Source organism: Tympanuchus pallidicinctus, unplaced genomic scaffold (genome assembly GCF_026119805.1).
Source record: "Tympanuchus pallidicinctus isolate F22 unplaced genomic scaffold, pur_lepc_1.0 scaffold1, whole genome shotgun sequence".
NCBI classification, from domain to species: domain Eukaryota; kingdom Metazoa; phylum Chordata; class Aves; order Galliformes; family Phasianidae; genus Tympanuchus; species Tympanuchus pallidicinctus.
Genome location: NW_026294618.1, coordinates 87,867,052 through 87,892,810, shown reverse-complemented (window position 1 = coordinate 87,892,810; position 25,759 = coordinate 87,867,052). Strand labels below are relative to the sequence as shown.

General features: G+C 43.3%; 1 protein-coding gene across 2 annotated transcripts; it reads right to left on the bottom strand.

Moving 5' to 3' along the window:
* Positions 1-923: 923 nt before the first annotated feature.
* Positions 924-25,747, bottom strand: ATF3 (activating transcription factor 3). 2 transcript variants are annotated; one of them, XM_052684421.1, is made up of 4 exons: positions 25,728-25,747; positions 5,244-5,487; positions 4,396-4,503; positions 924-3,813 (listed from the first exon to the last, which is right to left on the bottom strand). In XM_052684421.1, exons 2-4 carry the CDS (start codon positions 5,481-5,483, stop codon positions 3,616-3,618), a joined length of 546 nt encoding a protein of 181 aa, XP_052540381.1. In that variant the 5' UTR covers positions 5,484-5,487; positions 25,728-25,747; the 3' UTR covers positions 924-3,615. The 2 variants fall into 2 exon arrangements, with proteins under 2 accessions (XP_052540381.1, XP_052540372.1); XM_052684412.1 differs by lacking the exon at positions 25,728-25,747 and adding an exon at positions 9,510-9,634.
* Positions 25,748-25,759: the final 12 nt, after the last annotated feature.

The following is a 25,759-nucleotide window of genomic DNA, read 5'->3' as shown; positions in this document are numbered from 1 at the left end:
GTCTAATTTTGTTGGTAAGGTTTTCTAAGATTAGACAGGTAGATGATATGAAGATTTATGAAATTGGAAGTGAATCAAGTTTTCCAAAATAACATTTGGTAATGGGTTTAGGAGAATGCATGAGAGAGCATATGCATGGGGGAGGGAACATACACGTTGGGACTGCACATCTTTAAAGAGATGTACCAATAAGAATAAGCACTCAATGTTTCCTGGTTTGTAGTAGCTTATCTTCATTCCAACTGATATTTTTAACTAGATTTTGTAATAGTGCAGTGGATTTCTTGGTTCCTTGGGCTCCTGGCCTTCTATCTCATCTCTGTAGTACGAGCTAGGATTGCTTGCAAAGGACTGAAGCCAAAAGTTTTGTCCACACCACCAGCTATCAAAACACAGGGACTTCTGTCTGAGTGCAGATAGTTTTGGAAAGGCAGGATAGAACATTTTGTTCATCTTCCCTCGTGCTTCTCCACACACACGTCTGCACGCACAAAAACACACAGAAGGAAACCAAAGCCCTGATTGTACTGTGCTTCTTTAGTTTTCCACATAACCATAGAGAGCAATCTGTAAATATTAAAACTTCACAAAGCAAAGGTATGAAGTCCCTTAGGTAACTGGAAAGTTGAAAAAACTTCCAGCTGGTTGGTTGTAAGATTTGGAGGGACTCAGAAGTTCTAACTTCCCATTCCTTAATCTAAGTCTAGACCAAGAATGAGAAATTAGCTGAAATCCATGATCAACCTCTTCATAACAAAGCTTTGCTTGTATCTCGACAATCAGTGAGCAGTACAAATATCACCTGGTAAGATGCTTATTTTTGAAAACCTATAAAATGTGTTTGTTTTCTTTTGATACCTTGACATTGTTGTAAGCAAATGAAACTGTCCTGGAAATAGAGAATGAATTAAATGACACATAAGTAAATATATATTATTTTTTTATTAAAGTATCAAAACAAACTTGAAAATAGAAAACAAACTGCTTTTAATGCATTTTAAAGGTTCTCCTGATTAACGTATGCTTTTAAAAAACTCATGCAACATACTGCTCCTGTCTATCTGTTCAAACACTCTTTCATGGGCATGATCAAATCAACTTGAGTACCATCACTTCTACAGTAGCGTGCAGGAGCACGCATGCACACACACACGTACACACAGTAGAAAGCAGCTTTGACTCCACATACAAAGAAATAAAAATAATTATCTTCTGACAATAGTAGTGGTACCCTCTTAACATTTGGCATGCTGAATACATAACATCAAGCAACAAAAGCATGACGCCGGCGTCATCAGCGGTATGGTTAAAAGCAACCATACAGATTCCCTAAAGGAGAGACATTGTGTCATTATATTCTAGTCTCTGCTGGAACACTTTATAACAGCATAGGAGGCAAACTCTTTTGTCTGCTGGTATCTGATGTGCTAAAGGTAAAGCCAAGGAGCACGATACCATCATGAAGCCTCAGTTATGTACTCCCATACTACAGAAGTCAGAAACCAGTGAATACTGTTTGACAAATTTACTGATAACACACTTCATGTATATCCATCATCTGACAAAGCACCGGCCCAGTTCCCCATGAAACTTTCCCCCTACTGCAGAGGCTCCAAATTCTGCCTGCAGGGCATTAATAAAAATGTCACTGAAGTCAAAGGCAGCTCCTTCCAACATACAGAAAGAAAACAGATTCTCAGGACAGAATCAGACCTAGCGTGTTGTCTTTTTAATACATTCATTTTTCAGATACATGAAGTACATAGCATTTAAACATGATATAGGACATTACAATATATCCAGATCTTAGAAAAATGTACTAAGTTCTGTTGCAGAATATAAAGATCATATAAGGATCAGGAGTGATACCCGATACATTCAGCCAGGACTTGTAGAGGAAGAAGCTTATGGCTGAGGTATCTTTCAGTTTAGCCTTTAGAATAAAACCACAAATTCAACACTGCACAACTGGTGTAAAATATTATGTACTGTAAGCTCCATTTAAATTGTGATGTTGAGCAGCTAGACACCATTGATCAAGATATAGAATTTTGAGAGGTATATTCTCTGCACCCAATCATTCAAGATACTCAAATGCCTCATCTGTGGAGATGATGAAGGTTAAGTGGTGTCTCCTGCAACTCGTGAAGTTTAGGAATATATAATATTAAACACCAAGAGATGAAAGTAAAAAGACAGCACAACACTTGTGTTTTCAGTTTTATCTTGCTTGCAGTATTTATTAACTTTACTCATTATGATATTAGTGATAAATAAGGATATTTTCTTTTACAAAAAAATTGTAAGGATATACTTTGTTGGATTAAACAATCTGAGAATTTCACAGAAACATCAGAATTTAAACACTCGTAGCTCCAACTGTATTGTCCAGCAGCTCTTCTACCAGTTCAGAAACATCTAAGGTTAGTATTTAATAAAAAACGAGAACAATTATTCACTACATCAGAACTCTCGTCTCCTTTAGATTCTAAGTAACACTTTTGATTGACTGTAGTTACCACTCAAACATAAAATAAAAGTAGCTGCAATCATAATTTTTCCCTCTGAATCATCTGGCAAAAAGAAGCAATCCTGACAAGGACGGAAAAAGCTTTGTCTACGTCTTACTCCTGACAGCCATCTGTATAACCAGATCACTACAGGCCATGGAACCTCTTCTGTCAGTGAGGGCTAAGGCTTGTAAGATGAGATCCCAGATGATTTTGCTTTTTTTTAAACTTTTCATGATTCATGAACCTGGGATTCAAGTCCTGCAGTTCTTTGCTTGGGCAAAACCATATCAAAGTCCCTTCATCACTACTTCCGTCTTTCCAGTGGGTCCAATTCACACAGTTGCCAAGTGATGGTACAAAATTCTCTCCTGAATGCAAGGAAAACTGTACTTCCCAAAGGATAACAGGTGGGGTTCCAGCTCCTAAAATATCATCTTAGCTACATGGATATTTTGCAAGAAACCTTTCTTTGTCACACCTACTAGGACTTGTCACATTCAGTCTCTGAGATGAGTCATAGGAAAAAAACCACACAAGTGTTGTGAAAAAAAGTTACAAAGCTTAACTGGAACTAAAGGCTTTTTGTGTGTTTGTGTGTGTGTGTTAGGTTAGAATGCAAAATTACATATCAGTACATTCTGCCAGAAACCATCCTCCTGGAAACTACAAAACTTTAAAAATACTCTGTCTGCTTTCCCTGACAGCCACAAGGAAAAGTAGTGTCCATCCAGCACAGCTGTATGTACCATGTGCATCATCGAAATCATAGTGTTCTAGCACAAACGTCGTGAGTGCAGATACTGTATACTAGCAGAGAGCTAAATCTTCTGAAGCTGTTGTCTGTAGCTCCTAGGAACAGCATGTATGACAGGTGCAAAACCTATTATGAGGCAGAAGGCTCTTCAGTTTGACTGAGACCAGATCTTCCAAGGGGAAGAATCTCTGACAAGCCAAAAATGATTCTTCCTGCTTAAGAAAGCAATCTGCCCTTCCTAAGCGCTCTTTACTAATAGAATCCTACACATAAGTCAGATCCTCTGTGGATTCTGTTGCTTATAGTTGTTAAAACATACTATAAATATTTCCACATTTGCCATATCACTTAACCTTGTAACGTTCCTTCTTTGATCTGTTGAATAAAAAGATTCCTTTCATCTTCAGGTGTCCTTCCATTTTGTGCCCGAACTATACAGGTGGGCCTGTGAAGATTTAGCATGTATATCAAATGCTGCTTCTCATTTTTTAGCTCTTCAATCTGGGCTTTTAATTCCGCATTGATAGTTTCCAGCTTTTCTGATTCCTAGTCACAAGGTACAGACACAACTATTAGTGTGAGCATTCCAAGTAGTTAATCGCAGTATTTATCTAATAGTTGCAGCTTTTCATTGGTGGAAAAGCATATGGTTAGAAGTTACAAGCTCTCAGCGTCCCATAATGGTGAAACGATACATCCCCCAGTTGATAATAGTCTTAAGAACAGATTGACAGTTGCCTTCTTCGGCCTTTACAGAAGTGTAACAGACACTGAAAAGCCAAGTTCAGATTTATACTCAAAATGGCAGGCATCCAAAGTAATGTTTCTATCTTCTATAAGACTGTTTTGAACTTTTTGGGTCAACTATTGACCCAAAATTATTTATGCTACTTACTAACTCCCCAGTACACCATATCACATATCTGTAAACTTATGTTACACCATCTAAGAACGTAGCTTTCTATCAGAACCCCTGGATATAGAAACAAACACAGGCCTTATGCTGCTGTAAAACAGTTTTAAATGGTAGCAGATAAGGTGAAGAAATGTCATCTCGTTCACAGTATGATGACAGATAGAGATATAGATATATATAGATATCTCAAAGATCTAAAGCCCGATACTTACTTTCTGCAAACATTCTGTTTTTTCCTTCTTTTTGTTTCGGCACTTTGCAGCAGCAATTTTGTTCCTTTCCCTTCTTCGCTTTTTTCTTTCATCCTCTTCAGGAGAAAACTATCCCATAAAAACAGATGCACACAATCCATAAGATGTTGAAACACTTTGACTATATTTTGTTAACTTTGACGTACTTAAAAGCAACACACTGCTGTTAGTGCTCACATCATGAGTTACATAAGGATGTGATCTGACCTTGCTTGCAGTACTGTAAAGTGGTAGTAACTCCATTTAAATTGTCATAAAACCTGACTGAAGTTTGGATGAATGCGATGGCTCATTGTAAATCAATGTCACCCCCAAAAATTGCCAAGTGTCTTCCTAGGCTGCATGCCAAAAAGGGGGTGCTGGGCTCAGACCCAGGTGTTGCCATTTCCCTAACTTCATCTGTTTCTTCATTTTATAATACAATGTTTTCCATTGAGATCATTATCTATCTTAAATTAAAAGCCTCGTGGTTAGGATGTAGCATGGGAAGGACAACTTATTCCAAGCTGAGCCACAAGTAGGCAGAGAAACCAGATTTAGCACTTACTCTAATCACTGTCAAACACTGTCCTAATTCATAATTAAAAATAAAACACTAACTTACAGACTTCAGTGGAAATTACAAATACCATAGGAATTTCCCAGAAGTGAATAACAGAAAACCAAGCAACAGACTTAAAAGGATCAAATAAACTAACATGTTTAGATGGTGGAGAGGGGTTGTTTGTATTTGACATAATTAGTGCTCTTCTGGCGCAAGCTGCTTAGAGAACTGAGCGTTCACCCCGAAATGCTGCTCAGTGCCATACCTCTGTTTTCATGATTGATGTTTCCATCGGCCTTTCGGACACTGTCACCGTATCCAAAGTAGAAGACATCCTGTGGGACTGACGTTTGTTTTGGATGGCGAATCTAAGTTCTTCTTTCACCAGTGGGGTTAAATTTGTGAAATCATCAAACCCCAGTGACCCTGCAGGAGACAAGGTGGGAACAATTGCGGAGGCGCTGACTTCTAATGCAGACACCTGGCCGGTGTGTTGGACCATCATTTTGCTGAAAAGCAAAAAGAGACAGGAATAGCCTTTCAACAGCTGTAAAGAAGCAAGTAATATCTCCTAGAGGTATATTTCATACTGTGAAGTAATGTATTTCTTGCATTGCTCAGCCCACATTCCCTGCGTACCTCAGTCTCTCATGAGAAACAGTTCAGAATTTTATCACTAGTAAAAGCTTTCACACCAGGCTCAATTCAAGGCAGCATTTTAAAGCAATAACCAAAAACAGTAACCAAAGAAATATTATTATTATTTAAAACACTGAATTATCTGTATTTTCATAGCAACCCCACCACAAAATCACGGCTTGAAATGGACGGAGCCCACCTTCATCTCAGCTACACTTCCGTAAAGATTAGAGAGTTTTGAAGAAGCTGGAGTTTGCTGAATCAGCTACAAAGTGCTCACCAGGTTCAGTTTTACAGACAGAAAAATATGTTTCGTTATAAACTCCTGAGAAGCAGTTCACAATCAGAGCTGTAAGAAAGGTGGAAATCTACACATCCACACAGCTTTGAGGCACAAACTGAGACAGAGGGAAGGAGTAATGAAAAATGCAACGCTGGTTGTTTCCTCCCTTTACACTCACAAAATCTGAAACTGTCCTCACGTGCCCTCAACAAGTTTTTAATTTTTCAGTGTTTATGGTCAGATCTCCTGCTGATATAAAGCTATGTAACCAAAGAGACTTTGGCTGAGACTGGTTAATGGGGCACCCATGGAGGAACATCATTTCTAGCAGTTTGCCCACAGAAATAAACCAATCTGACAGTGGTTTTTGCTTTCCCCTTTTTAGCCATCCTCAGTTTTTTAGCCAATTTTGGAAGAGACAGAGACGCGCCCTACATGCTTGGTGAAAACTGCTAATCCCACTGAGGGAGAAATGCACAAAACTCAGCAGTCAGTCACCCAAACACCATGGGCAACCCAGCACAAACCATCTATCCCTCAGCAGAGGCGAGAGAAGAGGTCTGGAAGAAAGCTGAGCATTTTGTGTGGCTGGCCCACAGGACAAGAGGTGCAAATCCATAGGGAAATAGATTGTATTACCTCCCCTAATCATAAAGCAACTTTTGTTCATTGGATTTTGCTGTATTACTTTTCCTGCTTTCCTCATCGTGGAGGTTTTTGAGATTTTTGTTTTCTTGGATTCCTTTGGAAACTACATGACACATAATCTATTCTTGTTTAGAGTTGTAGGAATTATAGCCAAGTCATTGCAATTAATGTAGCGCAGGTAAGCAAACAGTTGCCTTGGGATAGGAGTGTGGGTAAAGTTAAATTTCCACATGGACAACCCCAAATTGTGCAGTTCCCTATTTGCTACTACTATGACATGGCAAGAAATGGTTGGGGTCACGTGCCTTGACAAGAAGATAGATTTCGCTCAGAGATATCTAAAAATATACTGTAAATCCACATCGGTGCAAATTAGAGTAGAACCCAGCTCCTCACTAAGCGAGGTAAACACAAAAATCCAAGGGCAGTGAACTGCCAGAGGACAGAAAATCACTTGTCCAGCTGCAGAGGTTTCCTCACTTTGAGTCTCAATGACCACAGAAGAGCTAAAGATTTCCCACATCCCAGGGGTGAAATGCTGAAACCACCGAAATCAAAAGGAGCTTTGCTGTTGACCTCAGCGGGGCCAGGATTTCACCCTCGGTTGTTAAATATGAGGAAATTATTCGGAACAATTTGTTATTCAGAAAGACCTTGGGAAATTTATGTAATTCTCTTCAGAAAGCCCCTGCTCATGAGTCACATTTAAAGTACTGATACAGTTTAATCCTATAATCTCAGAAAGCTGGCAGTTACTTTTTTCCCCGAGTCAGAAAGGCCCTGTGATTTCCAGCTGAACTCCTGGCATTATTTACCATTTCTCAACATCCAGCCGTTCAGCTCAGTGAAACAGGCTGACTGCAGGTGATACTGAGCCCCCCGCTGCTCACAGAATTTGGAGCTGTGCTCCCTGACCGCCCGTCTCCTCTGCTCCTGCTGCTGCCTTCATTCAAGACACTTAATTCCATATAATTCAATCAAACCAGGAGTCTTCAATTAACAATAAAACCATTTCTCCAGCACACGGAATAATTAATTGGGCCAAGCATTTCTCAGCACGGGGGAGTTTATTCATTTATATTTCAGTTCAGGTCAACTTTTAATTAAAGTCAGCACCAGAGGAAACCAAGAATGCCCGTGTTTTAGTAACGTGTCTGAGAAGTTGTGCTTACTACCAGGCAGTGCTATTCCTACAAGCGCTAAGCGTACCACGAGCCCCAGTGCAACCCTGCTGTAACGTCCTCAGATTTCTATAGAGCTGTTGATCTACTGATCCATCTTCAATTTGACAAAAAGGGAAGGGAGGCTGCCACTGGGAGGGGAAGCCCAGAAAGAGCAGTGCCCTTGCCTGCACTACTCACTGACCTCCCAGGCACCCTGATAGCATCCCTTTTACACACACTTTGGGGCGGGGGCCTGCCAAGCGCCAGGCAAGCCGGATGGGTCCTGACCCCAGCCCACCACAGCTGGCAGGGCTTCTTGCCCCAGGCTGACTCCCCAGGTGCTTGGCAGCAGGGCTGGGGCCGGTGCATGGCATGGCAGGATTCCTTCCAGTGCACGGCTGAGGTGGTCGGGAGTGACAGGGATATCAAAAATAATTAGCCTGTGTTGAAGCCAATAGTAAGCCAAACTGATTGGCTTTCCATAACAAAAGGTAGATATTTTCCAATTTCTGAGGAACAGATCTACTTTTAGAAACACTTTACGAGGATGGAGATTAGATTTTCCTAATAAAAATAAACCACAACAGCTTGCCCCTTCTTCCAACTTCTGCACAAATTGTTCCTCTGTCTATCAGTTTTCAAGAGTGGCATGCCGCTCTGCCCTACGTCTGCATAGCGATAGGGACATCTAGCCCCGAACTGCGATTACATCTGGGCTTCCTGATCCTATCTGTTTACTTCATTAGACCATGTACATGGATGGCAGCTCTGGTCTATTTTGAGGACTTCTGAAGTTACTGGAACTGAAGGTGTCGAACATTTCATGGATCTGATTCATAAAGGCACAGCTTGCTCCCACCATGAGCTCACGCGTCTTTACTTTATTCTTAGTTTGGCAATTCCCTGGGGAACAGCTCTACTATTGATGGAACCTTCAGCTTGAGGTAGATTCAATAAACTTTGCTTCTGCCACTATGCTTGTTTGTTCTTTTGTTGGTGGCTCTTTCCATCCTCACCAAATCTACACATCTCCTCTGCCGATGTTTTAGCTTCGGTACACGATTCCTAGCCAAGCACTTCTGTTAGTTATGCGTGTTCCCGAACGACTGCTTGGAGTCTTTCTGCTCAGCTGCTGACGGCTGACTGTGCCTCTCTCTCGGTTTTGCTTCTTCACACGAATCCCTTTTCCTCCGGTGCTGATGCAACAAACGCCGATAACCATTGAGGTTAATCTTAAACAGCATTAAGGGCAATTACAGTTCACAACCTCTGTGCACGCTGGTTGACCTTAAGCTCTCTGACATCTCACATCACTCCCGAATCACTTTCCGCCGGCTTCCAACAGCTCAGACGCGAGAAGAACCCATTTCGAAAGGGCAGCTCCTTCTCTCTAACAAGTTTTCTGTCGAGCCACGCCTGCCTCGCTTAGGCAAGACTTTGGCGACCGATCTCCGTGTCGGACACCGGCACAGGGAGAGAACAGAGCGAGTCTCCGGCGCTTTTCCTCCCGGGCTGCCCGGCGCCTCGCAGCCTCTCCCGGCGCCCCTCCGGCAGTCGGAGCGGCAGCCGGAGCGGCAGCGCGGGCGGTCACGGCAGGCATCCCCTCGGCCCCCCGGCGCCGAGCCCCGCGCTGCCCGCCCCCGCGCGGCGCCGAGCGGCACGGCTGGCCCGGGGCAGCCGCGGCTCCGCTCGGGGCTCCGCTCCGAGCCGCCCGCGGCCGAGAGCTGCGGGCACCCCAGGATCAGGCTCCTCCGGTCCCTGGCCCATCCCTCTCCCCGGAGCCGCACGCGGTTCCTACCTTTAGTCCGTCGCCGCCGGCCGGGGCTGCTCGCCGGCCGCGCCGCGCCCGCTCTCTCTCCCGTGCCCGCTCCGCCGGCGGGAGAGCAGCGCCCGCTCGCGCTCCCCGCGCCTCTGCCTCTCGCCGCGGTTGCATCACTCCCCTTATATAGCCGAGCGGGTAGAGCTGGTATTTACTCTGGCGGCGAGTCCCGGGCTGATGTCATGCTATTAATAGCTCCCGGAGGGCGGGCGGCCGGGCGGCCGGGCGGGGGGGCAGCGGGGCCCGCGGCGGTGATGCAAGGCTTCACACGGAGGCGGGGCGGCGCAGCCTCGCGCTCCATAACAGGAGCGCACCGAGCCGGGCCGTGCCGAGCCGGGCCGCGGGGACCCCGCGGGACCCCCTCCCCCCGGCGGCGGAGCGCCCCGTGCCGGCAGCGCCCCACGGGAGAGCGGCTCTCGGCACACGGCGCTGGGCCGTCCTCCCCCGGCGTTCTCTCTTCCCCTTCCCCCTTTTTTTTTTCTTCTTTTTAACAGACTTCAGGGGGCGTCCCTACTTCTTAGGCGTGCGGGACGCCTTGTCGCTTTATCATAAATCGGAGTCCTTCTTACGGCTCGGAAACGGTCAAATGAAGTGAAGGCAGCGCAGCTTTCGAAAGGGCTAGAAACCGGAGCCTTCTTCGCCCCCAAACTGTTGAACACCCCCTCCCCAAAAAAAAAACCGAACCACCCCGCGCTCCCTCCGTGCCGCTCCATCTGACGGCCAGAAGCTCTGGCCAGAAGCTCTTCGCTTTTCGGGGCGGGGGGCTTCAGTTCTTAGCCCGAGGAAACGGGAAGGAGCCGTTTAATTAAATTCCAGAACGCTGAAAATAAATAAATAACTTCTCCCCTTAAAACAGCGCAGCACGCGATGTCGTTCTGGTTTCGGGGAGAACCAGAGACTCCCCGTAGGAGACAGGGGAACGTGCTGGTGGTAGTGGTGAAGGGGTTTTGTTTTGTTCTTTTTTGTTCCTATAGTTTCCTGGTTCGGTGAGTGACAGCGATTGCCTTCCAAAACGTTAGAAAATAGACGTATCAAAAAAGCACTTATCTGAGAGCACGAGGCTCACAGAGATTTGCACAGCATTTTCCAATACGATAATATTCCATCCTCGGTTCATACAAACTTGTTATCTTTGGGTCTCTGTGCTAAGCATGGGAAGAGCCTGGAGACTCGTTTATTCACTTGTAACACAGACCCCGATCAGCCCTCCAGACAGTTAATTCATTTTGCAGTGTTCATGGGGCTGCATTTGGTAACAGGTAACATGTCTCAAGTGGGAAAAGCTGGCATGTATTGATAGCTTAGAGCATTTAAACAAGGACATGGATTTCTAACATTAGTCTAGCCCATCTGTACCTCACCTCTGTGCACTTGCGTCCACACGGGTGTATGTGTGCATACATAAATGCACACTCTGCCCACCCAGATGGGAACTGTACTCTCAGCTTTTGAAATGTCACCGTGTTAGAACGCTCAGCTTTGCAAACACAGCGTTCCTATTTCAAATTTAATTGTCTGCCTTGGGGGAAAAAAAAAAAAAAAAAGAAAAAAAAAAGCAGGCAGGCAGACCTGTGCTGTTGGCTCTCCTCCTGCAGAAGGTGCGGCTGCTCGTGCTCCCCAACGGTTCCATGCACTCTGCAGGCACAGGAGCGAGCCCTGACCCACCTGGCAGCTGCTCCTGCTGGAGGCTCGGGCGCTCACCTATCGATAAATCAAGCTGAGTTCTTTCAAAACATGGCTATTTCTTAATCTAGGTAAAGAAACGTCAAAAATAACGACAGGCAAAGGCTTTGCTTTTCAGAGCTTTACATTTCAGCTGGGCGCGCTCTGAGGAGCTCACACTACTTTGGAGGCATAATGTTATAATTCATGCTGTGTTCAGAAACAGCTGGCATCGTTTTTCTCAAGCCTAGAAGAAAAAAAAAAAAATCCCTCTCAAGCAGAGGCCAAATGTGGGAAATGTCTTCCCAAAAGATAATTGGTTGGAAAGTTCTGAGCATGAAGTTATTGTGGAAATGTGTTAGCGTTTGTCTGAGTGGTCACGACCAGGTGCCTGCTACAATGCTGACAGAGATGGAGCAACTGCCTGCTCCCCTGCACATAGCTGCTCCAGAAGGGGGAATTTGTCTGGAGGCTTTTCTGACCAGCAGGACAACGTCACAGAATGACGGAGGTGGAAAAAAGCACGATTTTTTTTTGGATTTCCCTCATCCAAAGTGACCAGAAGTACCTTTGAAATGCAACCATTGCTATCCAGTTGTTTAAAGGTCACTGACATTTACCCAATAATCACAACACTTGGCTGAGTAGACAGATGATAATTTTGTTTTGAAATCATACTACATTCTACAGACGTAAAGCCAATAGTTTTGTTTGCAATCAAGGGTTTCTTCCCTGCTGCTGGTCCCACCACTCACTGCAAGCCACACTTGGAACTAAGAATTGACAGCAAAACAGTTGTGTTAACTCCTGAACCATTTCTGGAGCAAGGGAGTCCCTCCCTGCAAAGCAAACAGAGATTGTTCCCTGTGCATTTCAGATTAGGCCACCGAGACATGTCCTGGCTTGAAATTCTCCTGAGAAAAAAGAAAATGAAACCACAGTGAAAAATCAACCAGGCTCCTTTGTGTCACACAGGACTTACCCTGCTCTTTAAAAACAAGTTACCCTCACCTCCGTGAAGATGTAGGATCAGAGTCCTGTTCAAAACCAAATTAATTAATTATTGAGACTACCAGGAAGTGAGAGAAAGGACTGGTACAGTCACCAGATGCTCTGATGCTCTTTGCCAGTTTCATTCTCTAGCATCTCAGGAAATATCTTTCATTTGCTTCCCTCTCAAATCTACCAACCCTTTTCCATTCCATTTTTCTGCTGGTGTCAAAAGCTTCAGGGGACAGTCTCACTGGCCAGTAGCCACTTCCTGTAGCTGAAATTCCTGTTAAATTTCTGGTCTCCAGATACAGAGCTCATCACCAGCACTGGCATTTGTTGGGTTTCTCCCTCTGGAGAGACACCAGACAGAACCTGAGGTGCTGTCTTTGCAGCCCTCAGAAAATGCCCAGTGCAGAAGAAAGAACTCTTTCCTTTACCTTTTTCTGACCAAATCCTGCCTCCATATCCCTTCACACCACTTCACATGATGGGGGCATTTGCATAAATCAAAAACTTGTTAAACAGAGCTGTGAGAGTCACTAAACAGAGCAACACATCCTTACAGCAACAGCTTTCTTCTGTCTTGTGCAAATTTATGGGGGTCAATCGGACTAACGCAATGCAATCCACACATCCCATCCAGATTTTGTGTTGTTTTATGGTCATGCAGTTCCACTAAACTATTTGGTCTGGTTAAAATACAAGATGCAAACAAATAAAATGTGTAGTGGTATCCTGAGTAAAACCTGGCTCCCTGTGTGCTTTGTGGCTTTAATTGTTTTAAGTCTTGAAATTACTGTAACCCTGAGAGGTCCAATTTTTCCTTTCATGACACAGATGTGAGAAAGAGCTTTCCTGAACTGGGTTATTGTGCTGTAAAATCAGCAGAGAAATCGGGCTTGCTGACTGTCCCTCAAAAATGTTCTGTATTTCTGTGATGGCAATTAGCTTGCACCATGTTTATCTTACAACACAGTACAGTCCATATGGTAAGGCTCCTCTGTTCACCAAGACATTAACTATTTTTAAGCTAATTTTCACATCCAATTGGATTAACAACCGAGCTGAAACTTAAGAATATTCTTTCCAAGATTGCTGCTGCTTACGCAGAGGGAGCATCGGTGGTTCCCAGTCAGCCCAAGCTTCGTCAGCTGCCAGGCAGGGACCCCTTGGGGGTCTGTGAAATGCCTCCATGGCTTTCCCCAGTAAAAATCCCAAGGCAAAAGTAGCAAGAAACTAATGCACCACAGAAGGTTTGGATGTCTGCTGGTCTAAAAATTGATAGGAATTAAAAACCGTGGAGGCAGAAGGCAGATACTCACTCCAGCTGTATGGCAAATTATCTCACCGTATTACATTCAAACTCACCCAAGTGGGTGGGTGTTTGTCTTGTAGTGGGAAATCAGCTGCTAATAAGTGCACAATTTTTACTTCTATTCTTTAACACTGAAGACAAGATTCATTTGCTCCTCGCTTTTCTCTCCACAGCTTACGTTTTTTTTCTTACTGCCTGTTTCCATCACTACCCAATATTCCTTCTAAATACATTTATTCTCTGTTTTTTGGGTCACTTTTTTTTTTTCAATTTCCTTTTTTGGACACTCTTTTTTCCTCCACACTTTTGCTTTGTTTCAACAGCAGCCCTCCTTCCCATCCCTTTAAACCAGCAGCTTCTCATTTGCTTTCCCCACTTCTCTGTTTCTCTCTCTCTCATGTCTCCCTGTTCCCTCCCTGTATCCCTGGATTCCATCATCCCACTTTTTGTTCCCCTTTTCCACAGAGTTTCTCCCATTGGTCATCTGCTCCTGCCCGGGCAGCTTCCTAAGTCTAAATGAGTCAAATGAGTCATTTCGATTTTCTCTTTCTGTCCTTTTTTTTTTGGTTTGTTTCTCTGCCGATAAGATGGAGCCAGAGATAATTACATTACCAGAGGGTGCAGAAATTACCACAAACTTTAATGCCCCAAATTTCCATGAACTTTCATGGAACTTTAGTGAACTAGATGTTCCAGAATGGTGTCTGTCGTTCTTCTGTCCAGTGCTCTGGGAGTGTCTGGGGGCACATCATTCAGATCTCCCCCTCTATAGCTGAGAGAACCTGATGGGCTGACCGAGTCAAGTGCATTTCTCACTCCTTTCTAATGAAGACTTCCACGGTGTTTTTGTCGGGTGGAGTTGAGCACTGGCATAAGAGCTGCTCACCACAACAGCCTGCAGTTACATTCGTTAATCCAACAACCAACAAAGAAAAGGCATCCCACACTGGGGATCCCACATATGAAATAATCACATCTTAAAACAGGCTGAGTAAAGCAGAATCACTGGTTCCACTGAACAAGAAAAATATTAATTGCGCTCCAGGCAACTGCGAACTACATCTCCCTTACCCAGCCCTTATCTTCCCACCCAGATTATGGCAATAAAAGTTCTGTCTTCACAGACCCTTCCCTCCACTGTCCTCTCCCCATCCTGTAAACACACGCTGGCAGGTTGTTTCAGAGAACAGTCAGGAGTTCGTACTGAACCACATGCATTCAGTTTATGTGTAAAAAGCAGTTCACCAATTAAAGTGTATGCCAAGACTTGATCTAACCATTGCTAGAGTCAATGGAAAGATTCCCTTTGACTTCAATGAGAGATAAATTTAGCTCTGAGTGGCTATGAAAAATCAGCACTTGATCACACTGCTATTGAAATGACTTAAAATAAATGCTTAGGAATTGTTCACTAAAGGCATGCGTTTCACTGAGAGGACTTGATGTGTGTTCCTGTAGCCTGCAAGGCAATCACAGGGATGAGGGAAAGAGTGTGAGAATATATGCATTTCTTACTGTCATAAGTTCCAAATATTTTGGGTACATTATGGCAACATCATCTTGCTACACACAAACACACACATGCACCCTATAAAAATTGCCTGCTCACATTGATTACACTTGAACCGTGCGTGCATAAAGAATGTTCCAGGGCTTAATATACTTAATGATACTTACAACAGCACTTCTATCTTGTTAGTATGCAATTTGCAATTTACTAAAATGATGAACTGAGATTTCCTGTTAGTAAGTATTGATTTCTGCATTAAAAAATACATTTTAAATACCAACAATATAGAATAGATTTGTCATCTACAGAAAATCCACAACCAAGGCAGCCACTGCAGCTTCCCCTGTGCTTATCTTTTGTCCTCTCACCTACTTCACATGTGACTTGCCATGAGGAGAACACATGAATGATCTTAACTTTCAACCTCTTATCTTTGCTTTTTTTTTTTTTTTTTTTGGTTTGCTTTAACCATACAGGAACCTGCCAAGCTAATAAGGACAAAGTGTAAATTAACTGAAACTGACAGAACTGCAGCCTGTCCTTATTGCCAGCCTTGAAGCCCACCCCCAGCCCGGATCCCAACTGCCCTTGGGCACAGGAGGCTGCACCCACCTGGCACCTGCCCTCAATGATCAGCCCAGTAAGAATATTAACAGGCTACACAGGTGCTGATTTTGTTCAGTGACTCTGAAGCAGCACGGTTACATGGAGAGGAAAGCAGGCTCCAGGATGCCCTTTGTCCAGAGGCACGTCCTCCCCAGCACACTCTAAGTCAGGCATCATCTGCTTTACTAACAGCTCTCAGCTTCATGACAGCGTAGCTTCAGTGGGAGAAGCCAAGAGTGAGGTTTCCCAAACAGCACAGCTTATCATTTTGAGGTGGGTCATTTCTCCTCAGAAAGAGGGGACATGGCTTTCATCCCCCTCAGTAACTGACAAGAACTGAACTCTGGTCCTTACTTCCACACCGAGTGCTGTCGCTGATGGGGCTTCATTAAAAGATGGCCTCAACCACTGAATGGTGTTCTGCAGAGTTTATGGGGGAATGCTGGGGTCACAAGATCACAGTGATGCTTCACCTCAAGCCACAGGCTGGGTGTCAGTGGGGTGGGATTTCAGACGCAGCTACCCTGCAGTGTTTCTTCTCAGCACACAGGGGTTAGAGAGGATAATGGTATTTACATCCTAGGGCAAAGTGGCTGAGGACCACAAACAGAAATCACAGATGAGGCTGGTGTACTTCATTTTTATGTCTAATCTAAAATAGCACTCTGATGTGCCATCAGTCTGGGCCTTTGTTGCTTTCTAGTGGCATTATTATCTTTTCTTACCATTCGCCATATTCGCTTGCAGCAACATTTAGCAGCAATAAAAGTTCTGGGTGTGTTTCACTCACAAATAAGAGTCTTATACTGAGCTCTGAAAAGGATGACAGTTTTTCAGCCGCCCAACTGAAGCCCAGGTTCAGCACAGTAATTCAACACACAGCTCAGCAGTCTCTGTCCAAAAACCTCAGGACTTGCCGTTTAGTGAAGAAATAAGAGAACCTTTATAAATAATACAACTTATTCCCGTTAATGGTTTCTTTTTCCAACATGTTTGGGATGATAGTGCCTGATATGGTACAATGTTGTGGTCTTCTGTTAAGATTATTATTGTGGCCATTTTCTTATGTATAGGGGCTAACAATTCATATGAAGTATTGGAAATACTATTATTTTTTTCTGAACAGACAGAAGTCTAAAATTTGAGTGGAATCTGAACTATTAAAATAAACAGAAGCCTAATAACCTTAAAAGGCCATGGAGAATAAAAGAAGTGTTTTGTCCACCTGTTAACACCAACCTCTGGATGCCTGTGGATGTTCCAGCAGTGCTTAGCTAGCAAGAATTAGGTTCCACTGTACTGCACAACCAGCTCTAAGATAAATTTCCTTTTTATTATTTTCATTCTAATTATAATGGACCTGGGATGTAGCAAATCATTTAAAACTACCTTTTTCAGTAAGTTATTTAGAATTAAATGCTTCCTGTACTTAAATAGGAATGCAGAGGATTAATTGCACAGTCCTTTACACCCAGATGAACCGTGAGCTTTGCTGACTGAAAACTCCTTGGAAGCATTCCACCCTGAAGTGATTCTCCCTGCAGCAGCAGCAATAAGCGATGATGACTGATAAGAAAAGCTTTTTCTGGTACTTTAATGATGAGTTGGAAGAGTTTTCATCCCTGTATCTGCAGTCTGCTTGTCATTTACTGGCAGGAAATGCCTTTCCCATCAGGCATTTTTACTGTTAAACGCTGGGAAAATGTAAAACATCAAGAAGAAAGAGAAAAGGATAATTTCTACTTTATCTGGACAAGCTAAACTCACACTGCAGCAAACAGCAACAGCAGTAAAGGTAGAACCAGGATTGGACCCCAGGCACTGGTAGTGGGACTGCAGAGACCAGAACTGGGAAGGTAGGAGGGCTGCTATATAGAAAGTTAGCAAACTAAAGAAAAATAAGAGAAAAGTAAGAAATTTCACCCAGGCAGTTGCAGGACAAAAGAATGTTTTGATGGTTCTGTTTGGTTCTGTGCGAATTATTATATGTTGTTAAAGGGTAATTTTGTTCCATGGTCTTCCACCATTTCAGGCATTCCAGAGCTTAGATGCAATCTTAGGCAGACTTAGATGATGGAGATGTTAAACTACTGTAAAGAAATACAACAAAGTGGCTGATTTCTTAAGCTATATATTCTTTTGAAGTAGATGGTATATGCCTTATAACTTCACTATATTTTTGTCAGTGCTTTGCAGGACTATTAAAACCACAATTTGTAGGAGCATATGTAAAAAGATCTAGCTTGCACTATGGCTTCAAGAACCAAAGTGAATCCTACGTAACAGAGATCAGCTGGGTGAATCAGAATATTGGCCAGTGCATATGAGAGCATTTTGGTAATGATTTGCAGAGACATTGCACTGTCCCGTGCAAGCAATCTCTAGCAGGTGTGCATGTAGCTAGTTTTACAAATTTTAATTAATTAATAATTTAAATTTATTAATTCTAGTACTTATCAAGACCTTTAAGAACCAATGTGGGGAGTTTTTTCTCTGATACAACTCCTGTGAAGTTCAGTGCAAGGTCAGTCCCAATTAATTTTGCAGGGCTGTGCCTGCAGTGGGAGTGGACTGCTTTCCAGAATTGCTGATTACCAGGTCAAGAGTCTGCTTGCTTTTGCAGATAAACACTGGAGGATTCGTAGTGACTGTTTGTACATGAACGTGCATGTTAATTTAAAAACGTAAAGACCTATTTAACTAAAACTACCCTGCTTCCCTTCATGTAGAAAAGAGACTTTGATATGCATTTATATAGGAAAGAGTCTGTGATATGCCATCAGCCAGCAAACGCCATGAGAGAGAGTAAAAATAAAATACTCATGGAATGGGCTGTCGGGACTATTCAGCAGATTTCACCGTGACTTTCACTGTTCTATACTGGAATTCAATACCCTATTGCTCCACATTAAGGGAGAAACGTACCATGTTTAAGGGTTCAGTTTCCCATAAAAAGAGAATGTTGATCAAATATACTTAAATATATCAGTTTTTCCCATAAGTGAAAGCTGATCAAAGTAAAACGTGGTTTACCTTCTCATTTTAATGATGCAGATGTCTGTTACTTTTCTGGAGAGGAAAGCATTTTCATACCACTGCAGTTATTTCCTGCTCTTATATAAGCCAAGATGTTCCTCTCTGTATCAGAAAAGTTGTGAAATGCTTCATTAAATGTGCTCCAAACAACAGCCATGCTGTGGCATGGGTAGATAGCAGGCAACTGCCAGCTCAGCCTGACATTTGGTCTTGGATTGATAGCTTTCATCACCAGGTAGCACGTGTTTTCACACACTATTCTTTCTCCTTTTCAAAATGCCTGCTGCACGTATTTTCACAAGAGGTGATGTAAGAGCAGCACTCCTGGCTGCAGCCCAGCTCCCAGGGAGGTGACCGGCACTGCGGAGCAGTGGGTGGCCGGGGCAGGGCTGCCTCAGGAACTGTCAGTACAGGCCTGGGAAATTTTGTCTTTCTCCATTGAAAGATCGGGCCCTTCAGAGTGTAGCCATTTATCCAGGACCATTTTAGGATTCTTCCTTTCCTTTCAGGTTTTCTAGTACGTCATTCGGTTGCACTGGTACTTCAGACACAGCCATGAAGGCAGTGAAGAGGCTGCATGCTCACACAGCTTCTCCCCATTGAGCCCCTACCACAGGCTGTCAGCAGGATGGAGTCACGGTCCTCCTCTCTGAACCCACTCCCATGAAATGTGCGACAGGAGAACTTCTGTGCCCTTTGACTCTCCCACACTGTCTGTTCATTACGTTGTGCTTCCTTGAAATGTGCCTGTCCCAAGTGGACTGCTGACAAAGCTGGAGGTGGGAGGGGTTGTTATAACCACCCTTTTTCTGTCACCCCAGCCCAAGACTTGTCTCCCTCAGCTCCTGCTACATGTCTTGTGGAGCCCGAGAGAAAGATTATATAGTGAAAGTTAATGGCTGCGGTATACATGAGATCTGACCCAGTGAGATAATGGTCATCAACTATTATCATCACAGTGACTGTTATCACAGTCACCTATCTCCCAGATTCCCCTCAGGTTAGTACAAGGGTCTATCTCTCGACCTCGGCTCACTTTGGCCCTAATTCTCCTTTCATATCCCAGAGCGACTTGACTGGCTTCAGTCTGGCTGCACTTAGTTGGCACAAAGAAGAGGGCTGGTTCTTGAGGCCAGCTTCTGAGAGATCTAGCATTCCAATAGCATGTACATTTATGTGGTAAGACACCTAAATATCTTGTGAGGTGCTAAGTGTTCTCTCTGAGTTACGCCTCCTTCTACTACAACACAGATTATTTTAGATGTTACATGTATATCACTTTCTAACTGCAGCCTGCGAGGCCATTTCCATTAATGTAAGCATTAAACTGGCAGCAGGGTTAGGGCAGGCCCTAATTATATTACAGTGTAATGGGGAAGCAGCCTGTGTCAAGTGGGAGGTCAGCAACATATTTTTGGAGCGCATCGCAAAGTTCACTCTGTACGCGTCCTTTGCTTTTACTAGAACATTCACAGTCTGTTTCAAACAGGCAACATCCCTTCTGTGAGCCTCTCCTGAGAGACCTTTGGGACAAAGATGGTAGGTAGAGCCTCTGAACAGACATCTCCTGTAGGAGAGTCTCCTGTTCTGCGTCCTCTTCCTCTCCAGCTCTCCTGTGATGGATTAAAACAGCAGCTTTAAGGTGAACAGGCTGTAGTAACCCAGACAGTAAATGTCAAGTTCTAGAAGACCATATGTGGTGCAACCAGTAGTCAGACAGTGATCTCTCTGTTTAGGCAGCCTCCTAGATCAAAATAAATCTGATTTAAACCTTGTTAGACAATCAGTGGGACCTAACCCTAGTCTTATCTATCCCTATTGAGTATACAAAATCAGCAGCACAACCTTGATCTTCCACGAGGCTTTGTGAGAGTGATGAAGAAAGGAGCTAAACTGCAGATAAGAAGTCAAAGACGAGGCAAAGGTCTCACATTTAGAGACTGGAGAGGACAGAGGTGCTCCCTGCCCTGGGAGTGCTGCTGTTGGCGTCAGAGCAACAGCCCGGCAAAGGAGGGGTCTCCAGAGGGGTCTCCAGAGGGGTCTCCAGAGGGGAGCTCAGGCTGCTTTCTGCACAGCACAGGCACTGCTGGGAGCTGTTTCGGAGGGAGTGATTTAGCAGAGTTTAGTAAATCTTGTATACACAAAGCATGTTTCCAATCCTAAGTAACATACAGTATTTTAATTTTTTTTTTAAATATCAAGCTCATATTTATAGAAAAATGAAATGAACATGTGAAAAAAATCCTATCTTCTTCCACCTTATTCTAAGACAACAACGGGATCGTCTTGGTGCAGCATTCTTTCCATCTTATACTTGTCAGGACTCCTCCTTCCTACCAGAAAGCACAGTTTCTTGGGGAGAGTGTTTCATTCCATTCAATCTGATACACACGTGTTTTATTCAATACTTTGCCTATCAAACAACCACCACGTAAGTATTTAAATTAAACATAATTGCCATTTTCTTATGTGAATATGTGGTTACTAATTCTGTTTTTTCTTTTTAAACTCTGCACTAGGGAAAGAAATTGAACATCTTGACCTTGAGACACTTTTACGCATGCTTAATTTTAATTGTGCAAGTAATCACAGTGGGTCCAGTACTATTCGTGCATTTCAATTTCAGCACAGGCGTAGGTGCCAGCAGGTCAGGGCTTTAACACAGCAGAAAAATTGATGTCTCATTTTTCAGCATTAAAATTGATACGAGTTTTTAAAGATAAATCCTAAGAAACAGATCATAAAAATGAACTTGTATCTAGAAAATACTTATACTCATTTATATATCTCTCAGAAATGTTTTCATAATTGTAATTCTAAACATCCTGTTAGAGGCTTGTCTTTCCCAGCAGTCATACAGGAAAAGGGAAATCAGGGATCTCCTCACAGAATTAGCATCTATTTTCTGTCACTGAGCCTATGTGCTTGCCTCTACATCCTATGGAAACCATTCCTGCTCCAAGGCCTTGCCAAATTCAGGCAGTAGTAAAGCCCCCCTGTAGTCTTTCTGGAGTATAACAACTGCTAAGGTTCATGTGGAGATACACGACCCCATGGAGAGAGGAAGAAATCCATGGAGAGTGTTAAAGGAAGGAAAAAGTAGGAAAACTCTGTTTTCCCTCCTCTTAGCAGAACAGTCGGTATATATTCCAAGGAGGCATTCCAGCCCCTGCCCTGCCCCACACCAGTGCCTGGGATCCTCCCCGACAGCTCTACTCTTTCCAGCCCACAGACCCAAGAAGGCTGGCAGGCTCCATGCTGAAACAACCGCTCTTCGTCCTTGCTAACTCGGTGCCTGTTGACACAAGTGCTGGGGAGCTATCGCCACTGCAAACAGAAATATTTGCGGTTCATCTGAGGATTTCCCAGGTATTTCCTAGCACACTCGTTTTCCTTTGCCGGGCTGTTGCTCTGACGCCAACAGCAGCACTCCCAGGGCAGGAATATGGGGAATCTTATTTGTCTGCTGCTGGTGTGAGTATGCAGTCCTCATTCATTCTGTATTCAATTCAGTACTAATTCAGGGTAAGATGTTATCAATTACTGTCAAGATAGTTATTTTTATTATAGGAAACACTGAGCCTCTATATGTGATCTCTATACTCTAGAAAGTCCAAAAATGAATGCGTTAATTTTTCTCTAATTCAGAAAACAAACCCAATCTCAATGTTGACTTTTATTTGCTTTTTAAAATGGTAATGATTTTCTATACTGAACTACTGTCTGAATACTTTGATGTGAACTTGGTTTAAAAATCAAGCTAACAACAACAAAACCCAACCAACCAGTAAGGGCAAGCTGTACTCTCAAGATCTTATCGGTTACTTCCAGCAAACTCCCCTCATTGCCTAGTTCGCTCTGCTATTTTAAGTTAATTTGCAAAGCTTCGATAAAGAACAAAGGTTAAATACTTGGGATTTGCGCAGGTTCTGCGGTGCTGCCAAAAGGTGAATAAACATTACAAATAAATGCTAGTTTCTCCAAGAAGGACAAAGGCAGATGGTGGAGGCACGGCATGCAGCTGCCCTGAAAACTGTGGTAAGAAAAAAATTCCTCTGGAGCTGGTAGCAAAGCAGAAGCTGGAAATGCAGAGCACTGCAGAGGTACTGCTTTCAGGAGTGTGTGATCAGGGGGCTCCGAGTAGCTATGGAGCCCAGAACTGTTTTGCAAACAGTTCCTATTAAAACACAAAACTGTAACACATGAACACACTCTGGGAATAATGGAGTACATTTTTGCAATCTGAGCTGAGACATGAGTTTTAGTAGCTAGGGATATTGCTAATTACAAGTGGTGAAAATACATGTGAAGCCAGCCATTAGATCCATGTGGTGGCATAGCACATTATGGTGGTGGACGTTTGTAGTTATAAGACCTTAACCCTGCATGAGCTTTTAGCAAAGGAGAGTCATTTTATGACTGCTAAGTTGTGCTATGTGAAATTATTTCTGTCAATGGGGCTAGGGTTGCTCTGTTTGTGTATGTTTGCTTTGGTTTCTGCTTAGTAATTTTACCAAGGTCTGTTAACTTCCTTCGGGCTGCTCACTGTAGTAGCAGCTGCCATTCAAAGCCACCTGAGCACAGCACACCATAAATCTCCTAGCAAGTAAGAAGCAGGGAAGCTGAGGGTGCAGAACGAAGGTCATGGTCCCTAGGTCATGCAGTATGAAAACCACTGCAGAGAAAACCAAAAGCTTTCAACTCTTGGTCAACTCTTCTGGCAAGTGGCTGGGTGGCATTGTCAGCACAAGATGCCATGGCAACCCTTTCTTCCTCCTGCCTTCTTCAGACACGTACAACTATTTTGTGAGCAGTTCTGGTATTCATTCACTCTAAAAATCAGTGATGATAATCAGTGCATGGTTAGTGCCTGGTCTTGGCAGCGTTTTGAGTGAAATTAAAATACAGGATGCAATTTGGGAGTTTCTCCTGAATCCTTTGAATATGCCTCCTAGAAAATAGTCTTCCTACCAACAGTTCTGCATTTTGCTCTCTTCCCCACATGTATTACTGTGAGAATGTACAGAGAAGTTATTAACTATTTTCAGTTTTAGTGCTCTATGGACTCGTAGTTCATTTCTGGTGGTATTTCAGAATCAGACTTCAACATTCACAGGCCAGTTCTGGGAGAAGTCAAGTGTACTCAGCCCATAGGAAACGTGCAAAGCTGTGCACATGACTAAGGCTGAAGGATACCCAGCCTTAACAAACAACTAGCTGAACAGCAAATACCCCACTATCATCCCATAAAGTAAACCAAAACAGGCAAGAAAAGAAATGGTAACTGCTCCTCCAGCTATTCTAACAAAATTATTAGGAAGCTGGTCAGTTCTAAAAATGGTACCTAACTGTTGAAACTAAGCACTAACGTTTTAATTTATTCTTACAGGTTTTTTTTTTCCTCCTAGCTTATACATTTCATGAATAAATACCTCTCCTAGTATTTACTCAGAATGTATTCGTCATAATTCTCTGTACCATTATCGCTAGCCTTCAGACACATTTTTCTTAGAGAGGAAGATTTCATCACGGTAGCAGCAACCAGCTTTGCCTTATTCTTACTGTTTTCCTTCTTTCATGTTATTCACGTATACAAGGTCCAAAATACTTGCAAAATGATCTCATACTTTTTGTTGCTGTTTCATTTTGATCCTGTTTTCCTCTCTGAAAGGATGTGTGTCACTTGCATTTTGAAACGGACTCTGGTAAATACAGCCATTTCTTGAAAAGATCACTGCTTTCATGTGAGCACCACTTTTCCATAAATATCCAAGTGGGATGAAAACCATGAAGAGTTCTCATGTGAACTACCCACGGGCTCAGCCTTAGCCCCATTACAGCACGGTGCCATTTCTGGATTCTTCCTCGCAGCCCACAACCTATCTTTCCAGCTGTGTGCAACACTGAGTTCCAAAGAGGGATCACTGTGTTATAAGACTTTTTAATTCCCCAACTTAGTTCAGCTGTTATCAGCAGCTGGTTACTTCAGCTAGCTGATATGCCTCAGTGCCTTGTAAACATTCTCTCTAGTATTGCACATTACTCATAGATTGAAAATCACTTTGACTCCTCTAACATAATTATGTTAATGTCAGATGAGTCACAGAGAAACAGAAAAGCCTGCATCAGAGCTGCACCTTAGTGCCAGTTTCTGAAGGTCCTGTTAGCACAGGAGAAGTAGGTTAGGGGGTTCACCGGGAAAAACAACTTTCGTTTAATGACTGACGGTAGATGACGAAAATGACTCACGAGGAGGCTGGTGTGACAACCAAATTTGGATTCAGGGAAACAAAATCGGTGAGAGAATAGGCTGTCTGATTATTTACAAGAGCAAGAATGAAAAGTACAGCATTTTTAAAGAATGGCTTTTTTAGGAAAACTTCACTGATACCTTCTGAGCATAAACAGCTTTCAACATTCATGATTTAGTACCAACGGCAGTAGTTTATTTAAATTTACATCTTAATTAGATTACACTTCACAGTCACCCATCTCTAATGCTCTATTAGTTCTACCTCTTTCCTTAGTTAATGCAAGTGATTCTTTTGGATCACAGTGTGGAAAGGCAGAAGCTCTTCATCAAGCCCAAAGGGGTGGCAATGCACTTTGTCTCACTTCATGCAGCTGAAGGGACATTCAGGGTAGGGCTGTTCCAGAGGCAGGGATGGGGACACAGACCTGCAGCAGGGGCTAACATTGTAACCTCTGGCACTTTTTACCTGCCATACAGAAGCTGGTTACTCTGGTATTTCCCTAACAGGTCAGTACGTGCTTATCGATATTCATCAGGCTGGCATGTGTGAGTAAGATATATCACCTCAGTGTGAGAGAAAGGCTCTTTTATTATTTGTTTTGGTTTTTTTTTCATTGAGCAGATACGTTATTCCCGGAACAGTTCAGTCCTCAACAGACCCACGGTGCCCCTTACAAAAAGCAGACTCCCAGCTAAACTAACGGCAAAAGCGCGCTAAGGTAAAGCAGGGGAAGCCTCAGACAGGCAGCGCACCCGCAGCACTCATTCCGCCACAGCCACCTCCACGTCCGCATCCCTGTCAGAAGTTCAAAGCGCACTTACGTTTCCCCGAGCGCTACATCCCTCAGCACCGC

What these genes read in the sequence shown, in the direction of transcription:
- ATF3 (XM_052684421.1), bottom strand. Translation starts at nt 5,483, where the DNA reads ATGATGGTCCAACACACCGGCCAGGTGTCTGCATTAGAAGTCAGCGCC. An exon ending in CATCAATCATGAAAACAGAG is followed by an intron (nt 4,504 to 5,243) that starts GTATGGCACTGA and finishes TTTATGGGATAG; the next exon opens with TTTTCTCCTGAAGAGGATGA. An exon ending in AAACAGAATGTTTGCAGAAA is followed by an intron (nt 3,814 to 4,395) that starts GTAAGTATCGGG and finishes CCTTGTGACTAG; the next exon opens with GAATCAGAAAAGCTGGAAAC.